Raw genomic sequence first — 17,504 nt, 5'->3', positions numbered from 1 at the left:
GCAAGCTACGGTTAGGGCTGCAGCCTAAGGGGCACCCTGAACGCTCTGACGAGGGAACCAGCATTGCAGAGCTCGAGGGGCTTTGCTTCCCAGCGCCCGGGAAAGGGTAGCCTCGGCAGAGAAAACACGAAGAGGAGGGAGGGGGCCGTGCCTCAGCGCCAGAGCCCCTGCTGGGCATGCAAAAGGTCCCAGGGCCAGTTCAACCCCCGCTGGCATCTCCAGGTAGCGCTGTGAGAGGCTCCCTGCCTGAAATCCAGGCGAGCCGCTGCTGCCAGTCAGTATCGACAATACTGGGCTCCTACGTTGGCAAACGGAGAAATAGGAGGAGACACCTAAAGACTCCCAATCTGCCACCAGCCCCAGCGCGTGGCCAATGGTCATGAGTGATGGGAGTTGTAGTTGAGTGACCGCGGTGGCTGACAGCGGATGTTTTTGGAGATAGGAGACCGCCTCCCTCCAACTCTGACGGTGGTCCTCTACTTTCTCTCCCCGCACCCTTGCAGGGCTAAGATGCTGTCGGGGGTGTCCCCGCTGCTGCTGCTGCTGCGCTGTTGGCTGGCGGCGACCTTCCTGTGCGCCCCGATCCGCGGCTGCCCGGAGCCCTGTGCCTGCGTGGACAAGTACGCCCAGCAGTTCGCTGACTGCGCCTACAAGAACCTGGAGTCGGTGCCGTCAGGGCTGCCGTCGAACGTGACCACCCTGAGTCTGTCGGCCAACAAGATCGCTGAGCTGCGCAGGGGCTCCTTTGTGGAGGTGACGCAGGTGACCTCCCTGTGGCTGGCGCACAACCGGATCGGGGCCATTGAGGAGGGCACCCTGGCCATCCTGGTGCAGCTGAAGAACCTGGACGTCAGCCACAACCAGATCGCCGACTTCCCCTGGGGGGACCTGCGCAACCTCAGCGCCCTGCAGCTCCTCAAGATGAACAACAACCGGATGTCCCACCTGCCGGGAGAGGCGTTCCGCACCCTGCGGGACCTGCGCTCTCTCCGCATCAATAACAACCTCTTCTCCGAGGTGGCCGAGGGGACCTTCGAGGCGCTCACCTCCCTGTCCCACCTGCAAATCTACAACAACCCCTTCAACTGCACGTGCCAGCTCATGTGGCTTAAGAACTGGACCGAGAACACCTTGATCTCCATCCCAGACCGCAACGCCATCACCTGCGCCGCCCCGGAGCCCTGGAAGGGGCTCCCTTTGGCCAAGGTGCCCTACCTGCACTGCGCGCCCCCTAGCGTCCGCTTGAGCTACCACCCCAACCTGGACCGCACCCGGCTCTCCTACGGCTTGGCTCTCGCCTTACACTGCCACGCCCTGGGCCTCCCGCAGCCCGAGGTCACCTGGAGGATCCAGGCCGCCGGCGAGACCCTGGAGATCAAGGCGCCGGTGGCGGAAGGAGAAGGCAACGCCCTGCCCTCCGACGGCTGGTCCAGAGGAGACCGGGAGAGGTTCCAGGCCTTCGGCAACGGCACGCTGCTCATTCCGCACCTCAGCAAGAAGGAGGAAGGCACCTACACCTGCCTTGCTGCCAACGAGATGGGCAGTAACCAGAGCTCGGTCCACGTCGCAGTGGCGGACGCTCCCGCAAAGGACTCCGCGGGCTCGCTGGGAGACCGCAAGGCCCAGCCCGGGGATCGGAAGCCCGAGGGCAAGGCCTCCAAGAACAGCGTCATGAATGCCGAGGAGAGGACCAAGCTAATTCCGGAGAGACCCACGCCTAGGAGCTACCACGCGCCCGGGCCCCCGAACGCCAGCGGGCCGTCGGGGCCGCCCGTCTTGGCGAAGCAGTGCGGCTCGAGCGAGGCCTCCCAGTACGTCTCCAACCACGCCTTCAACCGTAGCGGAGCCCTCAAGCCCCACAGTTTCGACCTGGGGGTCATCGCGCTGGACGTCTCCGAGAGGGAGGCCAAGGTCCAGATCACCCCTTTCTACACCCAGCCAGAGAAGGTCCACCTGAGGAGGCTCTACCTGTGCGAGGCGGGCCGGAGGGGCCACTCCCTGGTTCAGTGGTCCCAGATCGAGGAAGGGGTGAACGCCTACTGGTTCCAAGGCCTCAACCCGGGCACCAACTACTCCGTCTGCATGAGTTACGTCGGGGAGGACTGCCAGGTCCAGGTGGTCTTCACCACCAAGCGGGAGGTGCCCTCGCTCGTCATCATCGTGGTGGTGAGCGTCTTCCTCCTGGGCCTGGCCACCATCCCTCTGCTGGGCGCCACCTGCTGCCACCTGCTCTCCAAGTACCAGGGCAAGACCTACAAGCTCATCATGAAAGCCCAGAACCCGGACCAGATGGAGAAGCACATGGCGGCGGACTTCGACCCGCGGGCCTCCTACCTGGAATCCGAGAAGAATTACGACCCCAGTGAGGTGGGGGAAGGGGAAGGCGAGGAGGAAGAGGAGGAGGGGGCGGAGGGAGAGGTGGAGGGGCGGAGGGGGCTGCCTGGGGGACGGCAGCTGGAGAGAGACGAGAGCCTGGCCGCCAGCTCCATCCCGGAGTCCCAATCAAAAACAAACCCGGAGGAATTCGAGGTGGGCTCCGAATACAGTGACCGGCTCCCGCTCGGAGCCGAGGCTGTGACGATCTCCCAGGAGATCAACGGCAACTACAGGCAACCGCCCCGTTGAGGCTTCCCTCGGGCGGTTCCCGGAGCTCCGGGCGCGCAGAAACCGAAGGGAAGCGCCCTTCTTCACTGGGGCTCGGGCACCGCTTGCCTGATCGGCTGCGACCTTCTCTGGAAAGGCGCTCCTGCCACGGGGAAGGGACGTCTCCCTAACACCGAGAGCGTCCAGCAGCCGGCGCCTAAGGCTGGCTTTGTTCAGGGGCTGTTTTTAGGAGGGACCCCCGCCCGGATTTATAGAGATGTCCCAAATATTCGGGCAAAAGAATGGATTGGGTATGGGCAACACAGCCTGGAGAAATTCATCCCCCCCCCTCTTGAAAACCCTCTACTGCATATGCTCCAAACAAAAAAGGTTACGTTTTCCACCCCACCCCATCACCTGTCTTCTAAAACGCACCCCCTTTCCCACGCACTCCCTCCGCATTTTCGTGGATTTGATAGGCTCGAAACTAAATTGGTTAGGGTCCGCTCCCACACCAATATTCTGAAATACGCACCCCACTTTTCCCACGCGCCTCCGCGTTTTTGCAAATGGAACTTCTTTTCTAAAATTGAAATTTACAATTGGTTATGGTTTGCTTTTTTGTTGTTGCTTAAAAAAATAAATTAAAGAAAACTCGACGGCAACAACGCATTAAAAGTCGTTCGCACTAGTCTGTAAGCGAGAGGCTCCCTTGGCGTTTCGGGAAAGGCTGTCAATTTCAGTTCAGGAGGTTAATGGTGCTGGACAGCTCCCGAATCCCCACCCCCGAATTGCCTTCCCCTCTCCAACCCCTTAACCCCGTGTGAAGGAGCTTGCGGTCAAGGAGGTCAGTGAAATGAGGATCCGTGCCAGGCAGCAGCCCAAATCCCCAGCTTGTCTCATCGGCTGGTCAGGATCACCTGTGTTAAATAAATGGAGCCGTGCTGTAGATAAATGTGTGTTATGTCTGTGCGTGACTTTGGACCGCTGGTGGACGCGTGGAGTTTGAGTCCTAAGGGCTGCTGCCAGCTCCTGGTCTGGATACTGACCCCCTTCCCCTCTTCCTGCAGCCCTGTCTGAGTCATTTCACCTCCACGAAGACCCGTATTTGCTAAATGTTTATTGGGTAGAGTAGTCTTGCTTCTAGAGAAACGTGCTTGCCCTTGATGTGGTTCTGTGATGTTCAAAGGCAAAAACGATGGGAGGTCCCGGTGGGTTGATTTTTTTGCTGTGTTGAGAGTGGAAACAATTTAAATATCGTTTGCAAAGGGTGCAGTCGTGCTTGGCTTGGAATGATCATGGTGGTTTTTGCCTCTGTTAAAGTAAAGAGAGAGAGAAAGAGATGCAATCCATTGTCAACTAAGAAAGCCAGCACAATCGTCTCCAGGGAGGAGAGGGGAAAAAAAACAAACGATGGTAACACTAATGTGATTGTTAATTATTATTGTGCAAGGAATCCTTCAGAAAGGAACAGGCTGAGCAACGATAACCTTTTTTCACCGTGCCTCTGTATGTGGAAAGTCAAGAATAATGATAATAAAAACAGACTTAAAAGTGGACATTTGGAGCCTTGTTTTGTAATTTGCAAATAGGCAAAGGATGTTATGTTAGATTTCAGAGCCGAGAATGAAAGCGGCGCTAGATCGAAAGGGAATGTCTGAGCAAATCTCCCCAGGATCCGTTTAGCATGAAACGGAGCTGGCGATCAAACGTTGCACCCAGATGCCGCCGCAGCTTTGAACATTAAAACAGCTGCGCTGAGCAAACTGTATCTATTTTTCAGGCTCCCCCACCCCCGGCCCACCCCGGAGTCTTTAATACCCCAACCATTCCCTTTTTGAAGGATATGGGATTCTCTAGGATGCATCTACCTGCCATGGGTTTTTATTGACAGGTGAATGGTATGGATGGCCTTTTGTGGGCGAGGAAGAATGCAAAGTCCGCCGTTCCTGGTGGGGGGAATAGTCAAAAGAAAAGATGCACGCACTTCTTCGCTAAGAAACATAAGGCTGCCGCAATCATACCTGAAAGTCTTACCTGAAAGTAAGCTCCAGTAAACGCAATGGAACTTACTTTCGAATAGACATGCATGGGAACTGCGTTGTAAAACACGGGTTGTAGTCAACGAACTTTTACTCAGAGTAGACCCACTAATGCCATTGATAATATAAATTTGAATGGGTCGACTCTGAGTAACCAGCAGTTGAATACATACAACACAACGTGTCTTGCGCTGCAATTCCCGTGCATGTCTACTCGGGAGAAACTCCGTTGCGCCCAATGGAGTTTACTCTCAGGTAAGGGGGTATACCATTGCAGCCTTCCTGTCGTCTGGACACACTGCCCCGGCCTGCGCCCCCCAAAGGGCACTCTGGCTTTGGATGACTTTGAGTTTGAAAAAACCTGCCTGGGCCGAAGAACAAAACAGGATGGTCACCACGAACTGATCCCAGTCTGCCGCGTAGAGAAGCAGAGCGACGTAAGCCCCCTATGGTAGAATCATAGAGTTGCAGAGTTGGAAGGGACCTTGGGGGTCATCTAGTCCAACCCCCTGCAATACAGGAATCAAGGCTGGTTCAGGTAAACTCTCAGTCAGGCAAAGGGTGCGTCGCCCATCCCAGAGCTGCAGAATGTTGGTCTATTAGGGTCAAAATGGAGCCCCTACCCCACCAACCTCAGCTGCCCTCTGCCAGGCCCCACCTGCCTACCTTCTTCCAATCCCTCCAGCCTAGGCGGCTGGCTCTTCCTGCCAGCTTCTTCAGCTTCCTCAGCATTGCCCTTGCAGGACTCAGCGAGGGGGAGCTGGACAGGGACAGCGATAGGAATTCGTTGGCTCCGCCTGTCCGTTGGCTCTGGCGCCACCTGCTGCTGGGCTCCTTCGCCATCTGCCCTCTTACGGTAGTTCCAAGGAGCACCCACTAAATACCACCGCCCAAAGCAGGCGCGAGCCGAGCCGCGCAGCTTGCTGCAGGTCTCTTTGCTGCGCGGAACAGCTTGCATATGGCGCGCGCATTTGCGCGGGGCTGCGTTCCAACGCGAGCAGAGTCTCACGCTTGGGACAACGCAAACAATCATAGACAGGGAGCACGTCCTTCAGGAAGCGCAAAGGGCCTGAGGGTGGGGACCCTTGAGCCCTCCGAACCATCCGCTCAAATATGCCTCTTTCAAAACAACAGTTAAGCACAAGTGGCATGCTGAGCATATGTGCCTTATGCACCGGGACTATCGGTGTGCCCTGCCTGGTCCCACAAACTGACCCAGCCCATGCTTTTTCCAAACTGCTTTTGGGTGCAGGAAAAGCTCGTAGTCCTCAGGGGCTGCAGCACAATCCTGTGCCCGTTTACACGGAAATAAGTTCCATTGTGTATGTGCAAAGGATTGCAGCCCCGTGCATGAAAAGGGACGGCAGGATCAAAGCCGCAGGAATACCTACTTGGCTATTCTTTTCCAAATAGGAAAGGACTGTGCAATGCCGTTGATGTGTGTAACAAAATGCATGTTTATTTGTTGCTGTGCACGCACCCAGCAAAACACATATCAAAATACATATCTTGGGGCTATATCATGCATTTTCTTGGACGGAAGTAAAATCCAAATACGAACACATGAGAGGCAGCCAGAACCAGATCCTTACAAGGTATGTTTTTTATTTATTTATCAAATATTTATTTACCACTCTATCATCAAAAGAAAAATATCAAATCAGTTAGCAGCAATAAAACGAAAAAATATACAATAAAAGCCATATATATAAAGGTTTTAAAACCCAACATCTCTATTAACCATTGTGGAAAGATGTATTCTTAATTGACTACGCCTGTCTGGCCCATATCGTTATATGATTAGCACATGTTTATATTATGTGCGCACAGCTGCCGTTGTGTGCATTTAGGTGATTTTTGATTCGAGACTTAACAGCACAATCCTATGCACGTCCACTGAGAAGTAAGTCTCATTGAATTCAGCGGGGCTTTCTCCCAGAAGCGGGCATGGGAGTTGCAGCCTTAATGGTTACACAATGCAAATTGTACCTTACTTAAAGCAAAAGCTCTACTGACCATTCCGCCGCGCAAAGCTCTAGACTTCTGCCCCCAAGTCCTCTCCTGCCCAGACAGCTGGGTCTTTATAAGAGAGGCTTCTCCAGGGCCAGGGCAGCGAAACTAGACGGATAGCGAAATGCCTTTGGATATCAATTACTGTACTGCCAGACAAAATTAGCAGGATGGTGGCGGAGCAGAGCAGATGGGCCTTGGCTCGGATTCGGCAGGGCTCCTGGGCTCTCAAGGAAAGGGCGTGGCCGCTTGCCAGAAACACTGGGACGCTTTGTGGCGGCCCTCATTTCAAATGAAGTGTGTGTGTGTGTGTGTGTGTGTGTGTGTGTGTGTTTACCTAAGGACGGGGCTTGCATGCGTGGAAATAGGCTTTTAGTGTTCATGTTACTGTGAAGATTTACAAGCACACGCATAATCAGCTGTTTTAAATGCAGGCGCGGTGTGTGAGTTAGTTAGGGAGCTTGGTTGGGTACATAGCTGCCAAGTTTTCCCTTTTCTCGCGAGGAAGCCTATTCAGCATCAGGGAAAATCCCTTAAAAAAAGGGATAACTTGGCAGCTATGGTTGGGTATTCCTGCTCCTATAGAATTGTGCGCGTGCATGCAAGAGTTTTAAATCATACCAACACACAACTGTATATTTACCTGCATGTAGCACAGAGGTAGTGTTTGTGTACACTACACGCTCTTGTAAAAAGCTGCACGCGCGCGCACACACACTCATGTTTTAAATTGTGTCGCGGGGGGTTTGCATATCAGCAGAAGCCATTATTTTATTCAAGCTCCCAGAGGGCTGTGTGTGCTCTCCCCCGAAGCTAGGGCACCTTTGTGATTACAAAGAAGAGCTAAGTGGGCACGATTCCTATTCCTTCCTTCTTATGGAATTTAATCTCGATGCTTGAAATTTCTACGGAATCTTTCCGAGCTGCCCTCCAGGCTTCCTCTACTCTCTCGGTAAACATGCCCTCCCCCCGACAGTTGTTTAGCGAGTTCCTCACTCACCAAGAGGGATCTTCTCTCTGGGATAAGACCCCACTGATGCAGGATCACGCCACCCCTCGTCCCCTTTATAATCGGTTTAACCAAAGTGGAATAAGATCTTGCGCACACGTTAATGCAGATTAAAGAATTCCTTCTCGGCTTCTCAGACAAAGCGTCCACTGGAAAAGCTTAAAGCAGGCTTCCTCAACCTGGCCCTCCAGATGTTTTGAGACTACAGTTCCCATCACCCCTGACCACTGGTCCTGCTAGCTAAGGATCATGGGAGTTGTAGGCCAAAAACATCTGGAGAGCCGAGGTTGAGAAAGCCTGGCTTAAAGCATGTTTTGGCCGTAACCAGTCTTGAGCTGTGCAACCGCAGCTCTCCGATAAAGAGACTGCTGGGTAAGGCCAATGGCCCACCTGGTCTGGCATCCTCTTCTCACCGTGGGAAATATCCCTAAGAACCTAGGAATCTCGATAGACTGCCTCTGGACCTGGAGGCTCCATCAAAACCTAAGAGGAACCGGCTGGATGAGCCCAATCTCACAGATGCCAATCAGATGCCCCGTAACCGGAGCCTGAGCACAAGAGAAACTCTGTAGCTTCCAGCAACCGGCATTTAAAAGCATTTACTGGCTCCGGCAATAATCGTTTGTAGCCACAATGCCAGGGTGTTGGCACGCGGCCCATGTGTGTTTTAGGGGCAGAAACTGACGTGCCGCCCTTCCAGCTCTTGGTCCTGGCACTTGGCGCATCTGCATCGGGGCGGTGCTGGAGGAGGAGCCTGAAAAGGCCAGTGCATGGGTTGGGGCAGCCGCGTCTTCCACGGCAGGGGTAATGATATCATCGCCGGGGCGCTGTTGGCCAGGCGAATAAATCTGCAGTCCCCGGGGGCGGGGCGGGGAGTCCATCAAATATACCGAGAAAACGAAGCTACATTAGCACGCGGGGTAAACGCCACTTACCCCCCAAAACAAAAATCAAAGCCCCTTTATTAAAAACAGCCCAGATTTCACAAAAAAGCAAGCAAACTTTAGCGTGCACCAGAGCTCTTTGCGTCCATCAGGCTGGATAGGAAGTTTGGCTGCTGCCTTAGACACCGTCAGACCAAGCGGTCTATTTAACTCAGTATTGTCTACACTGACTGGCAGCAGGCTCCAGGGTTTCCGAGACAATGAATATTCCCAGCCCTAACCTGGAGACCTCCGTGTGTCCTGCGCCGGGGACCTTCTCCCACTGGGCGATTGACCTTCCCCAGCCAGCTATCCTTGCTTTTAGATAGTTTGTGCATGTGTCCGACCACAAATCTTCTTAGACACAACCCCTCCTGCCAGGGAATGAAGGCTGGGGGTTAGGACCTACCATTTCCAGCACCCTTCACAAACTACAGCTCCCAGGAGTCTTTAGGTCAAGCCATGGCTGTTAAAGGGGGAGAAGAGAGCTTTCTGTGGATGGTGCAGATGTGAGTCATGTGACCACTGGCCATGCTTGTTGGTGCTGATGGGAGATGAAGCCCAACAACATCTGGGTTGCCCCCCCAGGCCTTCTACATGCAAAACAAGGGGCTCTGGATGTTGAGCAGAGTTCAAGGAGAGGGAGGGGAAAATGCTGGTTTGGAGTTAAAAGTCTATGTCTGCACAGGTCCTGCAGTGAGACAAGCGAGAGGCGTTATCAGAGTTCAGGAGCCATTCCAGTTAGGCTGAAGCAGTGATAGTGAGCGGGGGTTGCAGGGGAGGGGGAAGAGAAATTGCCCCCTCTGCCTTAGTATTTCACATTTTCCTTGTACTCAACGTGACACACATGGCTTTCTTCCTCCCCGTTTTATCCTTACTGCAACCCTGCATGGTAGGCTAGGCTGAGATACTGTGACTGGGGTCAAGGTCACTCCAGAAGAGTTTTGTGGCTGAGCAGGGATTTGAACCCTGGTCTCCCAGGTCCTAGTAAGGGACCCAGGTGGCGCTGTGGTTAAACCACTGAGCCTAGGGCTTGCTGATCAGAAGGTCGGCGGTTCGAATCCCTGTGACGGGGTGAGCTCCCGTCATAGCTGCCAAGTTTTCCCTTTTCTCGCGAGGGAGCCTATTCAGCATAATGGAAAATCCCTGAAAAAAAGGGATAACTTGGCAGCTATGGCTCCCGTTGCTTGGTCCCAGCTCCTGCCAACCTAGCAGTTCGAAAGCACGTCAAAATGCAAGTAGATAAATAGGAACCGCTACAGCGGGAAGGTAAACGGCGTTTCCATGTGCTGCTCTGGTTTGCCAGAAGCGGCTTTGTCATGCTGGCCACATGACCTGGAAGCTAGATAAACTTTATTTCGGCCATAGGCCCATAATGTACTGCAACCAAGAATAAAACAGTATAAAACCGACATACATAAAAACAATCAGACAAATTAAAAACATAAAAGAATCAGAACAATCAGGCAAAATTAGTTCCTCATACAAGGAACATTGTACAACTTTTTTAAAACGTTTCAAGTAGTTTTATGGGGTTTTTAGCTATGGTTAAAACGTTAGTGCATTGCAGGCCATCATTTTCCATTACTCAGCTCAGAAGGTTACTTGAATGATGTATCTTAGTGTCAGTAGTCGTAAAGTAAGTTATGCTGTTTTTTGTAAGAGAGAACTGAAATCAAATATCTTGCTACAAGTAATGTTTTGGTCGTATCATCATCTTGCAGCAGGTATGTTAATTGGGTCTCCAGCGGTTTGTCCGTGATTTCCAGAATTAGAGGGTACAAGATATTAGTCCGAGCGGGCGTATGCAGGGGGCAACAGAACAGTATGTGGTAGAGGGATTCTATTGTTCTGTTGTCACACGTGCATAAAACTGAGATTTGGCCTTTGGAAAACCTGTGCCCCAGGACATTGGATGGGAAAACATTAAATCTTGCTTTGGTGAAGGCGAATCTGTGGGCTGCGACAGAAAGAAAAGACAGGTACGATGGAATCTGATGCGTGGGCTGTATGCCTTGATTCAGCGGGGAACATGTTCCACCTCCCGTTATAATATTTTGATGGAAATCATAGTTATCTAGTTTTTGAATTATAGTTCTTTTGGCTGAGGGAAGATCTAATTTCAATAGGTCCGATGGGAACAATCCGTAGGACATAATTTTGGAGTGGATTTTTTTTGCCCAGGGACTAACAAAGTCGTCTCTCCAAAGACATTGAATGAGATGGTGATTGGGCAATCTATGCCACAAGGACAGCCAATAGCAGAAAATATGCTTCCATAAGGAGTTTTCTAACGAGGGAATTTTAAGTTCAAGGCGAATAGCTGCATTGCTCACGCACTGGGGCAATTTCAAAAGGCGTCTCAGAAATTGGTTCTGAATTGTTTCTAGGGGCGCCAGATTTACTGATGCTCCCCATAACGGGGCAGCATAAGCCATTGTCGCCACCACTTTAGCTTTAAATACCTTTAAGGCAGATGGTACATGTAGAGCCCCTTCTGAAAAGAAGAAACGCAGTAATGCGTTCGAAAGGGCTTTGGCCTTGTTTTGGAGGTAAGCAATATGCGCTTTCCAGCCCATGTTGTGTTGAAAGTGCACTCCCAGGTATTGAAATTTTTGAACTTGTTCGATAGGTTTCCCATCCAACATCCATTTGTACAACTTCCGACTTCTGGAAAAAATAAGCACTTTCGATTTAGATTGATTTATGGTAAGGAGGTTAGATTTACAGTACAAAGCAAAAATCTTAAGTGCCCTCCTTAAACCGATTCTAGAGAACGAGAGTATCACAGCATCGTCAGCATACAGCAATAAGGGGCAGCGGTAATCCGCAAGGCGAGGAGCGTGGATAGCTAATTGTGACTCGGCTAGAGGTGTTCTCATGTCGCTTATAAATAGATTGAAAAGATAAGGGGCTAAAATGCACCCTTGTCGAACTCCTCTGTTGATGGGTACGGAGTTTGTGAGGTCACCAGTAGGTGTTATTCTCACCCTGGCGGTCGTCCCATCGTGGAGTTGGGTTATTAGCCACAATAACCTTCTATCAATGCCCCAATGGGCCAATTTTCCCCATAATAGTTTTCTGGGTATGCTGTCGAACGCGGCCTTCAAATCTATGAAGGCAGCACAGAGTTGGCCCCGCTCAGAAGAAGAGTATTTCCGAGCTAAGTGGTATAAAATTACTGCTTGGTCCCAGCTCCTGCCAACCTAGCAGTTCGAAAGCACGTCAAAATGCAAGTAGATAAATAGTAACCGCTACAGCGGGAAGGTAAACGGCGTTTCCGTGTGCTGCTCTGGTTCGCCAGAAGCGGCTTTGTCATGCTGGCCACATGACCTGGAAGCTATACGCCGGCTCCCTCGGCCAATAATGCGAGATGAGCGCGCAACCCCAGAGTCGGTCACGACTGGACCTAATGGTCAGGGGTCCCTTTACCTTTACCTCCCAGGTCCTAGTCAAAGCTTGCAACCACAGCACCGCCTCACTTCCCACCTCCATCCAGATAATGCAGCCCCATGGCCTGTGATTCCCTCTCCCCATCCCCAAGGTAGGGAATCACTGGGGCAGTCATTGAGTGTCTACCTACCCCACAGGGTTGTTGTGGGAAATAAATGAGGAGGGGGAGAACCATGTATGCCGCCTCAAGCTCATTAGATGAAAAGGTGGGGTGTAAATGCAATGCAATAAATAAAAATAAATAATAGCACATTGAAGCTCAAGTATTTCGAAAATGCATTATCCTTTGCCAAAGGACGTCTGCATGATACATCACAACTATGGGAAACACATGAATTTTTTGGACAATTGACTTTCCCTTCAATCCCTCTCAGGATTCCCCACCCCATGCCTTAAAAGCTCAGCTTTCATCAGCGTGCATGAAGTCATTGTCTAGCTTTTATGGAAAAGAAGGAATACAAAATAACAAAGAAAAGAAGAGTGGAGAAATGCAAAATGCAAAAATCTTGCCAGGCATGCAGATGATGGATACTTGTCAGGCTCTGAGGCAAAGTTGCACTGGTGCCAATTTTGTAAAACTATTGAGGCTTATTCTGATTTACATCCCTATGGAATCAAGATCAGAAATGAGATGGTGCTTTCTCTTTTCTATCTCCTTAGCTGATAACAATATCAACATTTTAATGCACATTAGAAATGTAGAATTCTCATTATGGATAAATGGCCTCTTGTGAGCACATTTTAATTGAGTTTTATGCTTTAAGACATACAAAGACGAGAGGAAACGCAGCCCTCTCCACATCCATTTAATTAAGAGAGTAATAGATTTCTTTTCCTGTGCCCCCTAATATTTCTACCGGGAATCTAGTTATGATGAGTTATTGGAGTTGGATTCTGCAGCGCCATTTCTTCTGAGCCTGCGAGCAGAATGGAAACAGGCAAATAGAGTGAATTTCCGTCTCGAGAGAGTGTTGAGAATATATAGCAAACCACATCCTGCGGATCTGAAGAGTTTCCAGCATAATTTGTTGTGGGTTCTGCCATATGTGCCAGTAGCAATCTCAATCCTGTATCCAAGGAAGGACTACTCATGCAAAATAAGGAGGTACTGTACTATCAGACTCTGGCGCATTTCCAGGTTTGCAGAAAAAAACAGTGGTGTGCAGTGGCTAGAGTGTCAGACTAGCATCTGTGACTGGGAGAGACCAGGGTTCAAATCTGCACTCAATCATGAAACTCACTGGGTGACCCTTGTGTGGGATGGAATACTGGGGCAGACAAGTCACAACAGTTCCCAGAGTGTCCACTTGGAGGAACACCTGGAGGAACACCTGACCAAGGCTCAGTTTCCTGTTCCTCCAGACATGCAGATGAGATGGATTAGCTGGCAGATAAAAGCCCCTAGCCAGCAGCCATTCTCTCTCTTAGCCATCTCTTCTTCAATGGGAACACATCTCCAGAGAATCTCCAGATAGGATGGTTCTCCCTCTTGGCCTGCTGCCAAGAGAGAGACCAGATGGAGCCTTACTCTACTAAGTAGACTCCAGATGTATATATTTGTAACTTTTCTACGTAAGCCTGCCTTTCTGAGATCATGCTGTTAACTCAGGATGAACCTGTAAGTAAACTCTATCTTATTTTATGAACACTGTGTTGTGTATTTCTTTTAAGAGGGTAAAAGGGGATTTGCCAGGAAGTATAATATTGTTGTAGAGGTTCTAACAAACCTAACACTCACGTTTTGCTGCGCACAAAAGGGGAATGTCACTCTGCTGATATTGGAAGCTTGCTAACACAAGCTTGGATAGGATCTATCTAATAATATATCCTAATCCACATCCCTAACATTCCCACACCTTGGGCCAGTTGCTCTCTCTTTCTCTCAGTCTAACCTACCTCACAGGGTTGTTGTGAGGATGAAACAGGGAGGGGGGGGAGATTCATGTGTCCTCCTTGGAGAAATAGGTGGTATGTAAACGTGACCTAGCTCCCAATGGGATACAGTAAGCTTTGGAATCGGCTCCCTCTCATCTGCCTTGTTTTCCTTCCCTTCTGCTCCACTCGCACGTGGTTGCACGCCACCCCAATTTCTGAGCAGGGTGAAATTCTAGGGGTTACAGGCGCTTACCCAGGGTCCGTGTTTCCATCTGGAAATGAGGCACGGTCCGGAAACTGGTATCTTTAAGACAGGTGTTGAGTAGGACTGTAGGCAGGTAAGGACAGATCCAAGAACGTTGTCCAGGGCAAAGGCAGACACAGAAACTACTGCTGCTATTTCAACCAGTTCCCACAAAGGTTTCTCTTCTCCCTGCTCTCTCCCCTAAGATAACTGGGGTCAGCCGATCATGCCCCCACAAAGCTGTCTGCGGCCCCCTCAGACAGGCCTGGGAGTTGAATCAAGAGCTCTGGGTAGAGCCCACTTTTCCCTAAGCAAGTGAAAATGAGTCAAGATGAGAAGGACCCCTCCAGCTCTGCCCCCCCCACCAACATGTTCCCCACAGCCTCTGCCCCCTTCTTTCATAGGCAAGCCAAAAAACAACAACCTTGAGGAGGAGAAGGAGTCTCTTGGGCAGAGGGAGCAAGAAAAAGCCAACCATCTATCTCAGACATCTGCATGGAAAGATTCCTGTTAACAGTGGATTAACTGAGTGCTTGTCATATTTCCCTCGCTTCCTCAAGTGGTGAGAAGTTCCAGGGGCATTTGCTCGGTCAGGGCTCACGTTCCATCCGAGAGCATGAGATATGTGGCATTCTATAAAGTTTATTTCAAAATATATTGCTATGAGTTTGTGGGTGCCAAACCTTTTAACCCCTAGACCCTGCAAGGGTTAAAATATAATCCAGCCTGGCTTCCTGATGAAGAAATTCCTGGGGTAATGGGCCATTAAGAAAACAAAGGAAAGGGGGCTCTGTGCCAGAGGACAAATGTGGGCTCCTCTTCTAGCTCTTAGATAACTAGGAGAACAAAGCCAAGGTTTAGACTTTAGAGTTTTGTGGTTATGTGAGCTGGAGGAAAAAGTCAGAGAGGCAGAGCAGGATGTCGGATGTCTGTTTGAATCCAGAGTTGCAGCTACGAGAGAAACAAGACCCTTTGAGGGTGTTGATGCTTGTGAACCTCTCCATCTTGGCTCAGACTGTCCAGTACATATGTGTAAATAAACCAAATATCCCAAAGACACCACAGTCTCCAAGCAACCGAGCCAAGTTCAAGGTGATACTACACATGGTACCTCGAGTTACAAACGCCTCAGGTTACAAACGCTTCAGGTAGGTTACAAACTCCACCAACCTGGAAGAGTTACCTCAAGTTGAGAACTTTGCCCCAGGATGAGAATGGAAATCGTGTGCCGGCAGCGCAGCGGGAGCAAGAGGCCCCATTAGCGAAAGCACGCCTCTAGTTAAGAACAGTTTCTGGTTAAGAGCGGACCTCTGGAATGAACTAAGTTCATAACTAGAGGTACCACTGTATTAATATATAAAACCTATACCAACTTGGGACCACTTTACCTATGAGGTCGCTTGACCCCACATGTGCCCAGTTGACCTCTTTGATTGGCAGAATGGGCACTGCTAGAGGTGCCACAGGATGACCATTGCACATTTGTAAGAACTGGGTCATTTAGTGTGGCAGCACCCACTCTGGAACTCCCTGCCGATTGACACCAGGCAGGCACCTTCACTGTACTCCTTTTCAGCACCTGCTATAAACATTAAACATTAAAAACTCTAGCTGGGTGGCTTCCAACAGAATATTAAGAACATGATAAAACATCAAACATTAAAAAATTCCTTAAACAAGGCTGCCTTCAGATGTCTTCTAAAAGTCAGATAATTGTTTATTTCCTTAACATCTGATGGGAGGGCATTCCCCAGGCACCACCACCGAGAAGGCCCTCAGCCTGATTCCCTGTAACTTCACTTCTCACAGTGAGGGAACTGCCAGGAGGCCCTCGGAGCTGGACCTCAGTGTCTGGGCTGAACAAAGGGGGTGGAGAGACACTCTTTCAGGTATACTGGGCCAAGGCCGTTTAGGGCTTTCAAGGTCAGCACCAACACTTTGAATTGTGCTCAGAAACATACTGGGAGCCAATGTAGGTCTTTCAGTGTGGAATGTAATCCACTGGGAGCAGTCAAATACAACATTCCTTGTTTTGCTAGAGGGGACATGCAAGGGAACGTTTGGTCCAGCCAGTCGAAACTTCCTGTTCCTCCTGGCCTGGAGCATCCTTCCTTGCATGTGACTAGTGGGTGGGCGTGACCTTTCCAGATCTGGTAAAAGGCCAAGGCATGCTGCCACTCTCTCTCTTTTTCCATCTTTCTTTCGTCCTGCGAACTTCCTGGAATGAACTGCTGGCTGCCAGCCAAGCAGTCCCCCAGGTCATCTCCCTTATGGGGCAAACCTGTCTGTACTGTACAAGTTTGTAACTTTAAGCCTAAAGCCTGCCTGATCACACTGCTCTGCCTGATCGTGAGTAAAGTTTCGTTTTATTGCTTAGGAATAAGTCTGTGGTGTTTTTATTCCTTTAGGAGGGATTTAAAAGGGGATCTTACCACATCTACCGAATTCTGGATTAGTTGTAGTTTCCAGGTCACCTTCAAAGGGAGTCAGTCCTATGGAGAGCGCATTGCAGTAGTCCAAGCAGGAGATAACTAGAGCATGCACCACTCTGGCGAGACAGTCTGCAGGCAGGTAGGGTCTCAGCCTGCGTACCAGATGGAGCTGGTAGACAGCTGCCCTGGACACAGAATTGACCTGTGCCTCCATGGGCAGCTGTGAGTGAGTCCAAAATGACTCCCAGGCTGCACACCTGGTCCTTCAGGGGCACAGTTACCCCATTCAGGACCAGGGAGTCTCTCCCCCCCCGCCCGCCCCGCCCCCCCAAAACAGTACTTCTATCTTGTCAGGATTCAACCTCAATCTGTTAGCTGCCATCCATCCTCCAACTGCCTCCAGTAATAATAATAATAATAATAATAATAATAATAATAATAATAATAATAATAATATATTATTTATACCCTGCCCATCTGGCTGGGTTTCCCCAGCCACTCAGGGCAGCTTTCAACAGAAAAATAAAATACAATAATCTATTAAATCTATTAAACATTTAAAACCTCCCTAAACAGGGCTGCCTTCAGATGTCTTCTAAAAGTCTGGTAGTTGTTTTCCTTTTTGACATCTGTTGGGAGGGCGTTCCACAGGGCAGGTGCCACCACCGAGAAGGCCCTCTGCCTGGATCCCTGCAACTTGGCTTCTCTCAACGAGGGAACCGCCAGAAGGCCCTCGGTGCTGGACCTCAGTGTCCGGGCAGAACGATGGGGGTGGAGACGCTCCTTCAGGTACTGTATACTGGACCGAGGCCATTTAGGGCTTTAAAGGTCAGCACCAACACTTTGAATTGTGCTCGGAAACAAACTGGGAGCCAATGGAGTACACACGCCGTATGTTTAAAGCACATTCCAAGCACCCCCTCAGAAGAATCT

General features: G+C 50.4%; 1 protein-coding gene across 1 annotated transcript; it reads left to right on the top strand.

The window, feature by feature from the left end:
- Positions 1-509: 509 nt before the first annotated feature.
- Positions 510-4,137, top strand: LOC118084214 (immunoglobulin superfamily containing leucine-rich repeat protein 2-like). Its single transcript, XM_060278263.2, has one exon. The coding sequence runs from the start codon at positions 511-513 to the stop codon at positions 2,623-2,625; it is 2,115 nt and encodes a 704-aa protein (XP_060134246.2). The 5' UTR covers position 510; the 3' UTR covers positions 2,626-4,137.
- The last annotated feature ends 13,367 nt before the right edge of the window (positions 4,138-17,504 follow it).

This window comes from Zootoca vivipara, chromosome Z1, assembly GCF_965207765.1.
Source record: "Zootoca vivipara chromosome Z1, rZooViv2.hap1.1, whole genome shotgun sequence".
Lineage (NCBI taxonomy): Eukaryota > Metazoa > Chordata > Lepidosauria > Squamata > Lacertidae > Zootoca > Zootoca vivipara.
Note: the sequence above shows the minus strand (reverse complement) of the source record. Positions and strands in the feature narration are given on the sequence as shown.